Genomic DNA, 18,723 nt, shown 5'->3' on the forward strand with positions numbered 1-18,723 from the left:
ATTAAAGGAAAATTAAGATAAGGAAATAAAAATATTCCATAAAAGAGTCCATCCCATATTAAGAAAATGAGAAAAATAATACATCCCACATGGAAAGATGGAACAAAATGAAAGCATTTCACATGGGTATAAATAAGGAAGATAAAGCCCATCCCACATGAAAAGTAAGAAAGATTTGGAAGCTCTTTATTAAGAGAAAAATTTCCATAGTAATATTCTTTTATGATTAGCATGCACCTAGTGGTCCTAGCGGAGAGTGTGAAGCACCTGGCGCGCACTGGCTCGGGCAAAGGCGATGAAGATGGTGATGGCGAAGGTGCTGGCGATAGCGATGGGTGCAATGTGGTTCTTTGACGGCGCACTTCGCATCGCCGCGAGCCGCCTTATTGTTTTAGGAAAATGAAAGTTAGTACAAGACATGACAATTTATTAAAGTAAAGGGATAAAAAATGAAAATTCTGGTATTTTAACCCACCGCGATGTAACAACTCTGTGTTACCAATTTATATTACCCGAACCGTTTTATGTTCGGAAGATCATATCAATAAAAATATCGCGTTATCAAGTAATTATTATTTTATATTTAATTGATTATGATATTTAATTATAATAAATTTAACTTTGAAAAGTATACAAAATTAACCCTAAACAATGGTTTTAACCTGTTTTGATCCCACCTCCATAGTCTAGGGACCCATTTGCAAAATTTGTTATATTAATATATAATTAACCTCTTTGACCCGTTAACCCAATTACCAAACCCGAATACATTCTTAAACCCTTTATATCTGAATTCTAATCGTGATTAGTATGTTAATCAAACTTGGAATTGATTTTACAATATCGTTCAATGAACACCAACGACTTCACCGACGTAAGGAATTAGGAAACCATGATCTTTGTGATTCGAATTTACTATTATAGCTAACCAACCTTAACTCGTTTGATGTTATATCATCTAGGGATCCTTATAACGCAATTAATTTGGTCGGCACTAGCTCACATACGTCGCTAAACAAACCCATCTATCCAATTACGTTTTAACAATCGTTTAGTTTGTGTTCTGGACTTCTCCCTACTATCGGCTGTGTCGGCTAAATAGGCAAACAATTAAACACCAATATAGGTAATAACTTATATGGTTTTGATTGTCGATTCTTCCTCATCAATAACCCTATGTTTATTTGATTGAACAATAATTGGATTAATCGATTGTAAGAGTTGTGGTTTATGTGATTTGGGGGTTTCTGGCTAGATTGTATTTAAATTATTGTTACTGATCTATGAACGAGTTAGTCACCAGCACAGTTGGCTGGTGTAAACTGTTTAAGTCGTGAGACGACTGGGGGGCGCGGGTTCGAATCCCCCTTATCCGTTTTTGTAGGCTTTTGTTTAGTTATTTTTTTTAAATCATTTTGAATCCATAAGATATAGTATGATTAATGTTTAATCAATATTTTATTATGACCCACATGTTAACTAGTCGTTTTTCCAAATCTGTGTTAAAACCATATATTTATATAAATATATGTATGTATAATTAGTATTAATAAAATTGTTAAAGGTTTTAATTTTATAAAAAGGGTTTTAATATATTTAGAATATCTCGTTAATTAATGTATTAACATATAGTATAAATTCAAGTGTTTTTTAAAAAATATTATATTTTATATTATTATTATTATTTATTATCTATTATTTACAATGTTAAATTTAAAAGAAATGTTTATGAATAACAAAACAATTTATAACTATATTAAATGCATTTTGTTTTTAATTTAAAAGAAAACAAATCTCTTTATATAATCTATCCAAGTTTTATAAATATTTATTTAAGTGTTTTATTATAATATACTATTTAATTAAAGTAATAAAACTAATAATAAACTAAAAATGATATTTAACTTTCGCCATAACATCCGATTATCGAATCTCGAACCACTATCTAGTTTTAGCTTCATTGTTCTGTTCATATTTATTTCCTCAATTTATGTTACTTTGGATTTTCTCGTCGGTAATTCCCGAAGAGCTTGATCTACCTTTATATCTTATCAGATCTTTATCTCCTCGCTTATTTACTAAGGTGAGTATCTCACTCCCCTCTTTTTAACTCATTTTTACTATTTTTGGGAAATATGCGTTCTACTTATTTTAGTATTATTTAATATTCAATTTGCAGCTGTTAGTCATGTGTGTAAACCAATTTATGTCTAACGTGTTATATGCTTACTTTCTTATTTGGCTATGCCGTCGTAGTAGCCATCATCAGTTTATCTGGCATCGAGCTTACCTACAACTTATTTACTTGCTTATTTGGTTGTATAGTCGTAGTAGCCATCATCCAGTTCTTCTGGCATCGTAGTCACCGACAACATATTTAGCCATCGTTCTGTGCATTTGGCATTGTACTTATCGATAATTTGTTTACTTGCTTATACGGTTAAATTGCTTATCTCAGTTGACACAGTTTGCACATTTATTTATTATTATATAATTATAAAATCTGGTGTTTTACTCACTCAACCTAGTGTTGACAATATTATTGTATTTTTAACGCATATGCAGGCCATCGAATGAAACTTAGGGTTGCATGCTAGAGAGAAGATACAAGATTAAATTTAGATTTTTGTCTTATTTGTATTATTTATGGTATTTGAAATTATTTGGATCATTTGAATTTGAATATTAGATATTATCACTTCTAATATAGCATGATAGTACATTGAGAGCTGTGAGCAATTAGCTCACGCCCCGGTATTTTCGCCTTAGGTTGGGGTGTGACAGATTGGTATCAGAGCCGAATGTTTAAGATAGCTCGTTAGTGGTGGCTTAGTAGCATGCTTAGTAGCCCCATACGTGCTTATATGTTTTCCTTATGTGTTCAAAATTAATTGTTTACAACTTTCTTAGATAATTATTTAATGATTTATTTATTATTATATTATCTTGCACACACATACACAACTCCGAGGCTATGCCTCAACCTTCAAAGATAATTTTCTTAAATATTTTAAATCAAGTAGATTGCTTCTATTTTTGGGAAATTCCTTAAGAATTACCTGTTTTTTTTACTCTTTCACCTTAAGGCTAGGTAGTGTGTCAAGTTCCTCTTGGACAAAGCGGAACACAACTGTCATACGACTGGCACCTTAGGTTGACTTTAAACCGAATTCACAGTGGTTCATGGCTAAATTCGGTAAATGCCGATTATTGTGTTTTGTTATTTAAATGGTTAGTTGGGTGAAAAATCCATGGTATCCATGGGCATTCCGACTATCCATTCCTCAACTTGTTTTGAATGTTATTTTTGGTTTGAGTTCATCATACGTGGTGGTTCACGGGATGCTCCAACTACTTATATTTTTCTCTCTTTTATTCGTTATTTATTTTGGTCGGTTTAAAACGTCATGTAACGCTCATGGACCGACAAACTCTATTGTATTGATAATTCGTTAATTAGTTGGGACAGTTAAAATTCCATGTAACGCTCATGGGCCATCCAACTCAGCATGATTTTCATTGCATCAGTGAAACGAATTAGGTTCAATTTGGCATAAATCTTAGATGGACATCACTCGTGGACCTGTGATGGCTCCTATCTCTTCTCAAAGCGTATTTGGTTTTTCCTAGATCACCCCAATTTGACTCCAATCCCCTAGTGCTTGATCAAAAGATTTTATCTATACAAAAAAAAAATTTAAGCTTCAAGGTTGAACGCTGGACTTACAAGCCATCCGGACTTACAGACCTTTCATTCAAGGTGTTTAGAACTTATTTGAATGCCCCACCCTTGTAGTTCTAGTTTGACCATTTAAGTTTTGGAAAAACGAATTTAATAACACAATAGTGTATAATAAAAATTTTTTTTTAACAAAACAAAGACACAATATTTTTAGAGATCAAGACACTAACGGGCTCGTGTATGACTGGGTAATGATTGGGTAATTACTTTTCTGCCAATCTGGAGACATGCACGTTTCTTCAAAATGACTCTCCATAGAAAGTTTAGCATATTTAGTTTATATCACTTCAACTTTTACGCATCATGAAAAGTTATCATACAAATAAATGACTGTTCTACAGCCTTTTAAGCACAGTAACTTCACACAATAGGCACACAGAATCAAATTTTCTTTCATTTTCCAAATTTTGAATCAATTTTCATTTGAAAATATTTAAAACTTCTAAAGAGCTCTTAACTGAATAATCATATCACTTCCAAGTTGTATTACAGAAGACAATTTTAAAATTTAGTCGCCCCAGTCACTTTTAGTTTTTAGGTAAATGGCTATCTCGTATGTCCACAAGTGGATAATAGGACCAAACATATATAGACATATATGTCCCTCAAACTTTGGGTGACCGGCGTAATTTTAAGCGAAAGAATTAAAAAAAAAACACACCACAATCGCCACAGTTTCTTTCAGTCTTTAGGTGAATGACTATCCTATATATCTATGAGTAGATGACAGAACTAAACATATACAAGCATATGTCCTTTAAACTTAAGCAACTGACATAATTTTAAGCGGGAGTGTTAAAGTTTTTTTAATAAACACACACACACACACACACTTTTTTGAAATTTTTAATTTTCTCCCCCCTAAGTTTGTGCAATTTTTTTAAAAAAATATGTACAAATTTAACCTCAAAAGGACTCAATAACCGAAACGGAGCATCTTAAGAAACCCCACAAGCATATTAAATCTGGCTGTTCCGATCGGTTTTGTGAATAAGTTCTCCACATTATTATCAGTGTGAACTTGCTCAAGATGATTCAATTTACGGTCGTAACTATCACGAATAAAATGAATTTTAAAGTTAATGTGCTTGGTTTTTGAATGTTGAACAGGATTTTTAACAATAGCAATAGCAGCATCATTATCACAAAAGATTGGGGTGTCAAGAAATTCCAAACCATAATCTAACAATTGATGTTGCATCCAGATAACATGTGAGCATCAAACTGATGCAGCGACATATTCAGCCTCAGCAGTGGACGTGGACACCGTTTTTTTGTTTCTTGTACTACCATGAAATGAGTCGGTCACCCAAGAACTAGCATCCAGCCGATGTAGATTTCCTTTCAATATTATCTCTACCATAATTGCTATCAGCAAAAGCATATAAATCAATATCTGAGTTCTTGGGATACCAAAGACCAAGCTTTGGTTGCCCTTTCAGATATCTAAAAATGAGTTTAACAGCAATTAAATGAGAGATTTTAGGATTAGCCTGGAAACGGGTGCATTAAAAAACATCAAACATGATGTCAGGGCGACTGGCGGTAAGATACATCAGGGATCCGATCATTGACCTATAGTAAGTTTGATCTACGGGATTCCCTTAAGGATCAGAGGAAAGAATAGTTCTTTCCACCATAGGAGTTGTTGCGCTCTTGGAATCTTGAAATTCGAAACTTTGCAAGCATGTCTTCGACATATTTTCCTTGATGCAGAAAAATTCCCGTCGAACTCTGACGAACTTGTAATCCCAGAAAAGTTGTCATCTCCCCAACGAACTCATTTCAAATATTTTCTTCATTACCTCTTCAAATTCAGAACATAGTGCAACACTGGTAGACCCGAAGATGATGTCATCCACATATATCTGAACCAGAATCAAATCTTTCCCGACAATTTTAAGGAACAGAGTCTGATCGATGGTTCCTCTCTTGTAACCATTCCCCAGAAGATGAGCCGTCAAAGTTTTATACCACGCCCGAGGTGCTTGATGAAGACCATATAGTTCTTTATCTAACTTGTAAACATGAGTTGGATTATTTGAATCTACAAACCCCGGTGGCTGATCCATATAAATCTCTTCCTTGACTTCTCCGTACAAAAACGTTGTCTTGAGATCCATATGATAAACCTTGAATCCCATGTATGAAGCATATGCTAGAAAAATCCGAATGGCCTCAAGTCGAGCCATGGGAGCATACACTTCAGTGTAGTCTAAGCCTTCAACCTAACGAAAACCACAAACAATGAGCCATGCTTTATTTCGAACGATGACCCCTGTATCATCTTGCTTGTTGCGGAAAACCCATCTTGTATCTAATGTTTTCTTTTCAACTGGCAGCTCGACCAATCTCCAAACTTTAAGCTTATCAAACTGATTTAATTCCTCATGCATGGCAGCCACCCAGCTTGGTTCTTGTAGTGCCATTTCCACTGACTTAGACTCTATCTGAGAGATGAAACAGGAAAACAAGCAGCTGTTGATGTGTCTGGTCTGACTTCTGGTAGACACGCCTGTTTCAAGATGACATATGACATTGTCAATTGGATGATCTCATTGAATTTTTGTCAGAATTGCTCGAAACAGAACTGGTGGAAGGTAAGTTTGATGGATCTTCAAAGATTTCAGTAAAAGGGTTATTCCATCCAGATGTTGTCGTACTGTGTGAGTACGATGTACTGGCAATGTATTCATTAGGTATGACATCTGGGAATAGAGTGCTTCCAAAGATTTGATGAATCAGACTCTCTCCCTCAACTAATGACGCATTGACTGCATGTGCTGGCGAAGACACAAGTTCAATAACTTCTTCTTGTTGATTGTCTGACAATGGCTGTGTGGTATCCAGTGATTCTAAAGGATCGATACCCAGCACTAGAGACATGTGAATATCAGCAGTTAAGTCTTCTTCCTCATCAACAGAATTTGAAACATCAGCACCCGAAGATTCTGTATCGACAGCTGGAAATACATTAAAAGGCTTAAAGAGTTCATTATAATCGAATAACCAGTCAGAACCAACACGAGCATTAGTCTCATTTTCTTCCAGCCAACCCACATCATATGATTCCACTATATGCTTAGTTTACTTGTTGAAGACCCGGTAGGCAGTACGACTAGCATATCCAACAAAGTAGCAATCATCAGCCTTTGCTCCAAACTTTGGAGTCGTTTCAAGATTCAGTAGAGTACATGGACAGCCAAAAGCCCTAAAATGTGCAACTGTGGGATTGTGACCATAGAAAATCTCATATGGAGTCTTCATTTGAGACTTGTTGATCAGCACTCAATTTTGAACATAACATGCTGTGTTAACAGCCTTTGCCCAGAAGAACAATGGCAGCTTAGAATCACACAGCATAGTTCTTGTCGCCTCAATAAGAGTTATGTTCCTCCTTTCAGTAACACCATTTTGTTGTGGTGTCCGAGCTGAACTGTATTGTCGAAGTACTCCCTTTTCAGCACAAAAATAATTCAGTGTTGAATTCTTGAATTTCGTGCCATTGTCACAGTGAATACCCTTCAGCTTTAAGTTGAGCTGATTCTCCATAAATACCACGAAGCGTTTAATCAATTCTGCAGTCTCACTCTTATTTGACAATAAAAACACCCAAGTTAAACGTGAGTAATCATCAGTAATAACAAGACAATAAGAGCTGCGAGAAAGACTCAAAACATGAACGGGACCGAACAGATCCATATGCAGCAATTGAAAAACTGATGAAATGGTGTTAATGAGTTTTGGCTTGTAAGATTTACGATTTTGTTTACCCAAGGCACAAGCCACACATTTTTCAATAGTAACAAAATCTTTGACAAGTAAACCACGCACCAAGTCATTTTTAGCAAGACGGTTTAGATTTTAATGTTGGCATGACCAAGATGACGATGCCAAAGCATGGCATTATGTTCTAACACTTTTGAAAACAAGCAGGTTATTTCATTATAAACATTTTTGTTCATATCGATCACATAAGCATTATCTTTTCTCTGTGATCTAATAAGAACCCAATCATCTAGTATGATGATGCCAGGTTTTAAAATCAAACACTCTTTGTTAGTAAAATGGGTTGAAAAACCTTTATCACAGATCTGCGAGACGCTCAGCACACTATGTTTCAACTCGGGAACAAAATTAACATTTTCAAACTTTAGAACACCATTACTTACAGTACCCTTCTGAGTAATCTTCCCTTTCTCTCTTACAGCAAAGGAAACATACCCACTGTTAAAGATTTGAATGTCGTGTAGTTGGGAGACGTATCATTTCATGTGCCTGGAACAGCCACAATCAACATACCAAGGTCTGATAATATTCCTCCATAGCTGTTCCTGCACGATGTGCGAGATCAGTTAGATTTTGGTACCCAGTCCATTAGAACACTGGGTGAACCTGATTCATCTAAATTTGTCAAAGGTTGCCATGACATGTCTTCCCAATTATCTAATATAGAATTTGATAGCTTGATCACCGGAGATTTAGGCAACCATTCATATATAGTTTTAGAAGATTTACTATTGTTTGTATGAATGGATGACTTAATCTCTGGTTTGCGAGCGGGAGACATAGATGAATTTGTCTTCCTAACTTGTTTCGGTCCAAAATTCGAGTTGGCTCTTGAGATCGAAGCACAATTTCTATCACCTTTTCGAAACGTGTTAGGCTTGGTCTGATGAGGTCTAAACCTACCAACTTTGTTTCTTTTCCGGTCACTGTTAGAGGGATTTGCCATATAATACCTTGATTCTCTTTGATGGGTATTTCGAGGCATATACCTCTGATAATATCCATAATATGGAACATATGGACGGTGTGGACAATTTTTAGCAACATGGCCATGAGTGTCACAATTAAAACATGTTTGACATTTAATGTGGAATTCATTGTGGTCAACTCCTTGTCTGGACCTGTTGTGTGAGCTAGTTTGCTTTACTAGGCGTTTACCACTTGATTTATTGCATGGTTTATCACAATTTTGAACATTTGAACTTCCTTCTTTAACAAATTTAGGTGATGAACATTTATTAGGATTCTTATTTTTATCAAATTTATTCAAAAAAACACCACCAGATTTCAAAGTTTTAAAGGAATCAACCACACAATTGTCTTTGCTCTTAAAAATAGAGCCCACACAAATATTTGAAGTGGCAGAATTCAAAGCAGGTAGATTTAAAGAAACATGAGAATTAAAGTCTTTATTATTCAAAACAAGCAAATCCTTATCAGTCCAATCCTCGACAATTACTTCATCTACACGTGAAGCAAACACATTAGTATCATCACCCGTGTGGTTGATTCAGTGGATTTCACCGAATCAATATCGCCTTTGCTATTTTCAGCTGGTTTACCATACTACATGTTTTGAAACTTTTCTTCCTGCTCTTTGGTAAGAGGAAATGTAGTACAGTTGTCATTATATAAAGGAGGTACGCTACTGTACCCTATGCCTTCACCGACGTTTTCTCTCCACCATAATTGATTTTCAATTATGGAGTTAACAACAGTACTGGAGCCTTCGAATTTCTTAAAAGTCTAGTTCAGCTCTTCAAATTTATTAGTTAAATTCACAATTTCTAGCTTAGAGGCCTCCGGTTCAGCAGTTAACTTAGCAATTTTCTGTTTGGCATCAAGGTGGTGACAACATTTTATACTAAAATCTGATTGAAGTGTAGAAAAATCTCTTTTCTATGCTTCAGTTTTATCTTTGAAAGCTTTCTCATTCTTCTTATGATTAAAATTTTCATATTTCATTCCTTCCATTTCTCTAAGCAAGTTACTATTATGGGATTTGTATAGATCTACTTTATTAATACAATCTTGAAAAAGTAATTGAGAACTTACCTCGGATGAGCTGGGAGAGTTGAAGGCCATGAAAGCAAATTGAAGTTCCTTTACTTGTTCCTTAGCAACATTCTCTTCTTCAGCAATTTCACTTTGAGCTAAATTTGCAGTCTGATTATTGATGCTGAGAGCTGCCATCTAATCATTCCAAGAGAACTGTTGAGTCACCAAACCTCTCTCACCCTCACCAGCACTTGCAACATTTTCTCCTCTTGCATTTCTCACTATAACCATTGCCCTTTCTCAGTTTCCTTCCTTGGCTGGGTTAGTGCATTCACGAGCAAAATGACCCGACTTGTGACAGTTGTAGCACCTTAGAGAATCTTTGTTAAATCCCACCTTCTGATTTTGCTGGCCCATTCCAATTGTTTCTACCTATTTTTTTAGTAAATTTCTTTGCGTGAAATACTGCCATGGAAATTTGCCAGGAGATATCCATTTCCTCTACATCATCAAGATGAATTTAATCCAGCTCAGCAGCTACAACTGGTTGAACCAAATCTCCAGTAAGAAAGGCATTGTAGCAATTTATGAACCCTGCCATTAAGGCGATGTTTTCCCGAGTCTCCTTTGAAATAGAGGGAATTTGACTGGGAGGCTGACTTGAAGAGGCAATAGATGACTGAGGTTTAACAGTAGTTGAAGATGGTTGAGAAGGTTGAGGAAATAACACATGAGATGGTTGTGGTGGTTCCTGTGAGAATTTACCCTGAGCCGACTTAAACATAGAGAAATTGTTCTGAGGTTGATACTAGGGAGTATACGCCCTTGAGAAGTCTTGAACATTGAGAAGCTGTCTTGTGAGATGAGTGCATTGTTAGAAGTAGCACTATAGCCAGCTGTATTGTAGGAGTTTGCATGGTTTATGGCACGTTGCTTGTCATCCATGTCACAAGCCTTGATGATTGCCATGACTTCTGATAAAGTAAGCCTGTTTAGATTCTTTGTCTTCTTAAATACCGCAACATTAATATCCCAGCTTTGAGGCAGGGAATTAACCAGTTTATTGTTTGTCTCAGCAGTGGTCAGATTAATATTAGTAGATCTCATTTCAGTCACTAGAGATATTGAACTTCTGCAGCTGTATTTCCAAAGATTCTCCCAGAACATGATTAAACATGTTGAACTTCAGTCGCAATAGATCTTGACGGCTTCTCATCATGTCCTCATTACCCTCATACATTTCAATCAGGGTTTCCCACAACGCCTTAGAAGAATGTAATTCCCTAAATCCCAGGGCAATCTTGGGTGAAAGTGTCATGGTTAAAGTAGCAAGCGCCTTGTCGCCCTCTTCAACTTTTTCAAAATCAACATCATCATATAAATCAACAGGTTTCACAGCAACTTCTTCAAAATTTTTTACATTGATACATGATAGCTTGAGGGCCTCTAACAATAATTCTCCAAATCTTGGCATCTTTCATTTTCACGTACTTTCCAAACCTGAACTTCCACTCGGCAAACCCCTCATGAAACAGACGGGGTACACGAGTAGCAGTTCCCATTATTGAATCCAGTTCTTGATGCAGTGCAACATTAGTTGAGTTATTTGTTATTTGGTCCATTTTGAAGAAGAATGATAAGTTGGTCAAATAATTAAGTCCAAATACTCTTATTAGTTATCCTAAAGCCCAATACAGTCAGGCCCAGTTTTAGAATATCAGCCGAAAACTAGCGTTGGCCGAGAACCACGAAAGCTGACCGAGAACAGCTAAAAGGCAACAGAAAAACCACATTTTGACCGAGAACTAAGAAAGTCAACCGAGAACACTCTTAGTTGACCGAGAACAGCCAAAGTCAACAGCGAACTCAAAGATTGACCGAGAACGATCAAAGTCAGCAGAGAACCAACAGATTTCACCGAGAATGATCGAAAACCCACCGAGAACACTTAAATTTAGCCGAGATCACACAAAATTGGCCGAGAACCAAAAGATTTTACCGAGAACGATCTCATTATGGCCTAAAACGATGAAAATATGCCCGAGAACTTCTAATACACTCAAGGATGCTTTGACCAGGCAGCTTTGGTAACAAGTTAAATCTAGAAATCTCTGGGATTTGAAATTTAAAAGAAGAAGCCAAATCAAATCCTTTCCAAACTTGTCTCAACAACCTTGATGAACACGAAGAACACTTGTTCTTCGATTTCCAGAATTCCTTAAGCTAAAATCAACTGAAAATAACTTCTTGAATCAATGATATAACCTCAACCGATCCTAGAATAGGTCTATAGGCTCTGATACCAACTATAAGTCCTTAAATGGATCTTTCAATGTGATACCAAACAATCTCGTTGTTAACGGAAATTAACAAGAGATGATTCAATTTAAATGATTAAGCCCGCAAAGAACACGAGCAAGATTCTTCAAAACACACGTATTATTACGTCTGGTGCTTAAGCACAAAGTTACACAAGATCTCGTTCACCAAATGTTATGAACGACCAACCATACAATTACCTAGATACAATGTATATATAGGCACTACACCCTAGCCCAACACAAATTAAAAGCCCACTGAGATCCAAGATATCTCGGTTTACATATAAGCCCAAACAAAGTACAAACCAAACCAATACTAGCCCAACAGAGTTTCGCTGGAAATGTGTAGGAAAAAAAAGAAATCTAAAAAAATGTATTCGTTCGAAATGCGTAAGAAAATAAAAAACAGAAAAAAGATGTCGGAATCACGTAGAAAGCTTAAAAAGCTGACATAAAAACTTCTATTGGAAATGCGTAGGAAAATTCTAACGGAAACCTTTTGTTGGAAATGCGTAACAAATATTTTCCGACGAGGGAAATTGCTACAGCATGTTTCCCTAGGAAATACGTCGCCTTTCTAAATGAAAGTGGCGTAGGAAACACACTTTTCTAGTAGTGTTTGTTATTTCCAAAATCTGTGAGTTATTTTTATTTTTCAAGATATTATATAAATAAAAATTGATGTTTATAAAATTAATAAGTACTGACATATTATTGTTGGAATATGAGCCAACAAGGTTTTATAGGGGTTGTACTAGAGACACCCCGTACATCTATTAATATGGGGCGTATAGTGCAATACACCTCATATTAAGGGGTGTTTGTATTTTATGTTGTACTTTATATGAGGCGTATTGCATGCGTATTATGCAATACGCCCTATATTAACATATATAACGCCCCGTATTGTACAATACGAGCCATATAGGGTACGATATGACAACCTACGCCTGTTTGACGGTCCTAGGTTGTCATATCGTACCCTATATGGCCCCGTATTGTACAATACGGGGCATATTGGTTCAGTAACAATATGCAACATATTATACAATACGGGACATATATGTTCAGTTTGAATAATTGAGCCATATAGCTCCGCGTTTCTTCTCTTTTTTTATTATATATATGTGTGTGTGTGTGTTACCATACACAAATACATGCATACACAATTCACTATCCCCTTTCGAGAATCAAACCAAAAAAATAAAATGTGGTGGTTCGACAATTTATTTTCTGACAACGAGGAGGAGCCGGGATGCGCGCCTAACGATCAGCCTAGCGCGTCGGGATTACCTGATTTGAACCAGGTTTCGTTGTATATTGATATAATATAAATTTGTTAGTTTGTTTATAACTAAGATATGTTACCATTATGTTTGTCAGGAGTATCACCATTACGTTAGTCGGCCTGAACAGTCTTATGATCAGCCTAGCACGCCCGGGTTACCAAATTTAAACCAGGTAATTTATGTTTAATATAAAGTCGTCATTTGATTTTTAACTAATACATGTTACCATTACGTTTTTCAAGAGTATTTCGCTTACGAGAGCCAACCTGAACAATTTTACGGTGAGTCAATGTACCAGTTACCTATTGGCGGGTCGGATTATGGAGCCAGTCGTCTTCTTCGTACCACATACAAGTAGAAATTTCACAGTATAACAAGGGAAACGAACATGTTGGGGGAAACCCAGATGATGAAGATAATTATGATAATGATTATATACACGAGCCGATGGTTTCATATAAAACAAATAATGTATGACACCATATTTTTTGTTTTATTATTATTATTATTATTATTATTATTATTGTTAGAAATTATTATTATAATTATTATATTTATTATTATTGTTGTTGTTAGGATTATTAATTTAATATTATTATTATTATTATTATCATTATTTAATAATTATAGTTATTATTATTTATAATATTTATTTGTATCTTGTTTTAGATTTTTGAGTCACGTAAAGAGTTGGAGGAATGGACCAAAAAGAGAGGACGAGATTATGGGTTTGTTATTGTGGTCCAACGGTCAAGGAAAAATAGTTTGGACCTTGCATGTAATCGTGGAGAGGAACCCAAACTGAGGGCCACGATCAGGCGTACCGGTAGTATCAAAAAATGTTGTCCATTTAAACTCCGAGGCAGGTACGATTCGTCAGTTAGATATTGGAGGCTTGAAGTGGTAAACGAGACACACAACCACGATCCAGTTGTCTTTGAGGCGGGGTACGTGGAGACCCGGAAAATGACAAACAATGAACTTGATCTGGTTGCGAGGTTATATCGGAACGGTTTGAAGCCCCAACAAATTCAAGATGCCGTAAAAGCCCAGTTTCCCGGTTGCCAACCATCACTCAACGATTTATACAACTACTTATATAAGCTTAGAGCCGAGGAGAGAATTGGCGATACTCCCATGAAGGTAGTTGAAAACTTTAAGAGTTTTACTATATATATATACACACACACACATATATTAGTGTTTATATTATTTATTAAAGTTTTATTTAATCTAATGCAGGTACTTGAACACTTTTTCAATAAAAATGGTTTCGTGTACTATACATGGGAGAATGCTTCCAACGACAGGGCAGAGGATATTTTCTTCTACCATAATAAGTCGCATAAAATGTGGCATGCATTTCCTGAGGTGTTTGATTGACCGGACATGATTGAAAGCAATAAAAAAAAAGAATTGATTTATGAATTTCATTAACATCCAGAGACACAGGGCATATTGGTGGAATGGAATATTTTCCAATTTCAATTCACTAAAATACCAATCAAACACGTATTCGGATGGAAAGTCCTCAAATTCCAATTTCAATTCCTATGAGATCCATGACCCAAATAGGGCGTTTGTTATTTGAGATTAGTTTGTTGATTGTCGGGTTGTTATAACGTATTTGTTTCTAAATAGATCGTCGTTAATAGATCGTTTTAGTTTGTTAGTTGAGTTTAGTTTGTTGATTTTTGGGTTGTTGTAACGTCTTTGTTTCTAAATAGATCGTCGTTAATAGATAGTTTTAGTTTGTTAGTCGAGTTTAGTTTGTTGATTGTTGGGTGGTTGTAACGCCTTTGTTTCTAAATGGTTAGATGAGTTAGATTGAATTAGATTGTTTTAGTTTGTTATTCAAGTTTAGTTTGTTATTTGTCGGTTATTATTATTATATCTTATTATTATTATTAATAGTAGTATTATTATTAGTATTATAAGTAATGAAATATAATTATTATTATTATTAATACTACTACTATTACTGTTATATCTTATTATTATTATTATTTAATTATTATAAATATTATAATTTAATTTAATTTATTGTTATTTAATTGTTACAGATGGAGGAAGAGGTGGAGATGGAGATTAAGCATGAGCATGCGCAGGAGAAGGGCCAGGTGCCGAGACCGGTAGAGGGTGATGATATACTAGCTGGGTACCGATATCTACACTTTAATTTTATCGTTTAAAGTTTACTTTTAATTCGTCTATTTTATTAATTAGTTATTTTTTTATATTAGCCACCGCCGCAGCACGTCCCCCGTACTTATCGGGCAGTGCGTTTGGATGCCAGCACTGACGCCAGATTACAGCACATGGAGCGGGGGATGCTGGAGATGCAGCGAGTGCAGTTGGAGATGCAGCGGCCGACGCTACAGACCCAGCGTCAGATTGGCTGGGTCGTCCGTTACCTGGCGCTGCTCAGCGTGGTGAGAGGTACGAGGTACCACCTCCACCTACTTTTGACCACGAGGCGAGCACGTAGGGCGTTAGATGCGGACGGGGCGACGACCACGTTGATGACCACAAGCCGTTTTTATAGTTTGTATATATTTTGTTTTATTTTGTACAAACTCGATATTTTGTATATGATAATGTTTTGCTTTGATGTATATACGTGTTTATTGTTTTGTTAAAAAAATTTTGTTATAAAGACACATCTTTTTAAACAAAATTATTATATAAAACCAACAAAAAAACAAAATTATAACATAAAACTAAAACTTAAAACATAAAAAGAAAAATGAAAAACATAAAAAAAATAAAATAAAAAACATAATAAGACAAAAGTTGGTAGGGTTTTCTAAAAAACCTTTAATATGTCCCGTATTAAGCTATACGGGGCATATTGAGGAGTTTTTTTTTAGTAAAACCTTATGGTATCCCCACTAAATCCCTTTTATAGAGATCGCTCGTATTCATTAACTAGATGCATGTAAGAATTCTTTAGATAAAGCACCTAAGGACGGCGTTGCAAAATTTTAGATAACCCATCGGTTAATTTTTTCATGAGTTTGTCGGAAACCAGTTTATTCACATATATATTTCTAGCATAGTACCCTCAATAGATTTCCTTCTAACAACCTTCATAATATGGTGTCAAGAGAACTCGTTATCAATGATACTTATTTGTTTGTAGTTGTAACACGCTAATAATTTTTTAAATTTAAAGGCAAAATTGTGGAATAGAAATATATTTTGTATAATCATGTTACCTAAACTTTCTTATTATAAATGCTAATGAACAAATCTAATGATTCAGAAATGATTCTTTCTAAAACTGGAAACTGAATCATTTATTGCGTCCGTGATCATAGGCGATGAGGATTGTATGAATATTTTTCTAGCATGGTTTTAAAATTACAACATGCTTAACAAATTAAAATTTTAAAGTACATCCTCTTTTAATCATATTATTATATAACAAAGGTACATGATTAACTGCTTAAGTTGCATGGTGGATACATTTTAGTAGATATATAACTATATAAGCATCTTGATATCCATATAGGCATAGACTATATATAAATAATTAGTGTGTTTGGATATGAACTAGCATTGATATTCTAGATATAATTTTACAACCCCAACTTGATCATAAGAAAAAAGAGCAACCAAACTAAAAACTTTCTTCTTACAACAGTGAAAAACATAGTACACCAAATTTACATTGGCATCATCATGATAATACAAGTTATCAAAAGTTAGAAGGGCGTTGGTGGTTATGGACACCTTCATAGGTCGTGATTACATATCGCGCATCCTCTACATCTCTTTCAACTCTTTTCTTCACTGAACATCCTTCTGCTGAACAACGATAATAATTCCTGTAACATAACATATACCATGTTATATTTCTTATTATTGATTTAGATTATCCGAACACATCTTATTGCTATTGTAAAATGACATAATTGACCTTGTTACCTTGGGTTTGGGCTGTTCTTCACCATCTTCTTTCCATATTTCCTCCATTTGAAACCATCATCTAGGATTTCTACTTGTGATTTGGTTTTGAAGGCAACTTTCTCTTTTGTAGCCTTTTTGGGCTGCACACTTCCACCGGCACCTGATAACATACAAAACCTCTTCTTAGTCAATCTTGATCATGCCACTTGCACGGACATATATATATATATACCGACAGTAATCATAGTATTTAGGTTGGTTAAATTCCTCTAAGGTGTTATATATTATTAATCAACTGTATATAAAAAAATACAATAAGTATGTTATCGCTAATATACATCTTGAATATATTTGATTAAAAAGTAGTGTTCAGATCAATATACGTCTTAGATCGTTATTGTAATGAGTTTTCTTACGGTTATAGTTGCCTTGAAGATTGCTGCTACTACTGCCATTGGACTGACTTCCATCATCAACGGCGGGTGGTGACGCATAAACTGAATTATAATCCGGATATTCAGGAACAATGGATGCTTGATCTTCATAATTTAACCACTCATTAATAGCCAAAAAGTTATCGAAAAACTCGGAATTGGGCTGATTCGGAACATCATAATAATCCATGTCAGGTGAACCTACTGACTTATAATTGTAGGATATAGACATTGTATTATATGTATCCATTCTGAGTTTTGATTTTCAGATTTGTGTTCTTGATCATATAGTATCCTGATAGTGAAGCTTTCCTTGTGACCTTCCTATGACCATCTTTGAAGCTTCCTATTATGTCGTGTTTATTGGTGGCAATAGTGGCTGCTATTTAAAAAGTTTGAAAGTTAATTATGGACCCATGAAAAGGTGAAAATAAATTCTTTGATGTTACATTTGGATATTATTTGTGAGGGAGATTCAGGTAGGAAAGTGTGTAGGAAACTGATAAGTTCATAGAGCTTACGTTTGTGTAGAGTATTGTTGATGACGTGTGTTAGTAAGTAAACTCTCATTGGTGGTTGAGGGATATTAAAACTAGTTTTACAAATACTAAAGAAATTAAAGCATGATTACTAGAAAAGTCATATAATTTGAATAGTAACTAGTGGTGGTATTCAAGCGACACGCCCTGGCGGGGACGTGACAAAAACTTGATTAGTATCGGTTCATTTTATTACAGATTAAAGTGGTGATTAATTGATTAAAATATTAAAGAATATAATCTAAAAAGAAAGAAAAAGAAGGAACAAAAAGGAAAATCATTTTGAGCAGAAAATCAAAATAAAATGCACTAATAATACTATATATAGTTTAAATATTGGAAATAAACTGATATAAGAATTATATATTTACAAAGACAATTATTTGACTGCTTAGAGATATAATTAAACTTATTGCGTTGTGATTTCAGATTAGCACAAACTTATCCTTAATGAAAGTCACAAATAGCCAATTGGGCATAATCAGCTGAAATAAAAGAATAAAAAGGTGGTTGCTTGATAAACATGTTTATATAAATTTCTAATTATAAATATGAAAAGTAATAAGATTGACTTTGAAAAGTCAAGAGTGAGCACGACAAAGGAAGACTTGTGACTTGTGAGTAGACTTTGTGTGAATTTCGTGGCCTGAAATCGTGCTTTAAATTTAAAACGACCCTTTTGTAACGCCAACCCAAAAT

The 18,723-nt window shown here is 34.9% G+C and overlaps 1 protein-coding gene across 1 annotated transcript; it reads right to left on the minus strand.

The window, feature by feature from the left end:
• Nucleotides 1-16,642: 16,642 nt before the first annotated feature.
• LOC143586857 (putative WRKY transcription factor 51) lies at nucleotides 16,643-18,169 on the minus strand. The gene is made up of 3 exons (XM_077068315.1): nucleotides 17,468-18,169; nucleotides 17,070-17,211; nucleotides 16,643-16,969 (listed from the first exon to the last, which is right to left on the minus strand). Exons 1-3 carry the CDS (start codon nucleotides 17,733-17,735, stop codon nucleotides 16,840-16,842), a joined length of 540 nt encoding a protein of 179 aa, XP_076924430.1. The 5' UTR covers nucleotides 17,736-18,169; the 3' UTR covers nucleotides 16,643-16,839.
• Nucleotides 18,170-18,723: the final 554 nt, after the last annotated feature.

This window comes from Bidens hawaiensis, unplaced genomic scaffold, assembly GCF_021521415.1.
Source record: "Bidens hawaiensis isolate Kalapana, Puna unplaced genomic scaffold, B.hawaiensis_p1.1 tig00035019_1, whole genome shotgun sequence".
Taxonomy (NCBI): Eukaryota; Viridiplantae; Streptophyta; class Magnoliopsida; order Asterales; family Asteraceae; genus Bidens; species Bidens hawaiensis.

Coding starts and splice junctions, on each gene's coding strand:
- LOC143586857 (XM_077068315.1), bottom strand. CDS start 17,735: ATGGATACATATAATACAATGTCTATATCCTACAATTATAAGTCAGTA. Junction 17,212..17,467: donor TCTTCAAGGCAACTATAACC/GTAAGAAAACTC, acceptor GTATGTTATCAG/GTGCCGGTGGAAGTGTGCAG. Junction 16,970..17,069: donor AAGAACAGCCCAAACCCAAG/GTAACAAGGTCA, acceptor GTTATGTTACAG/GAATTATTATCGTTGTTCAG.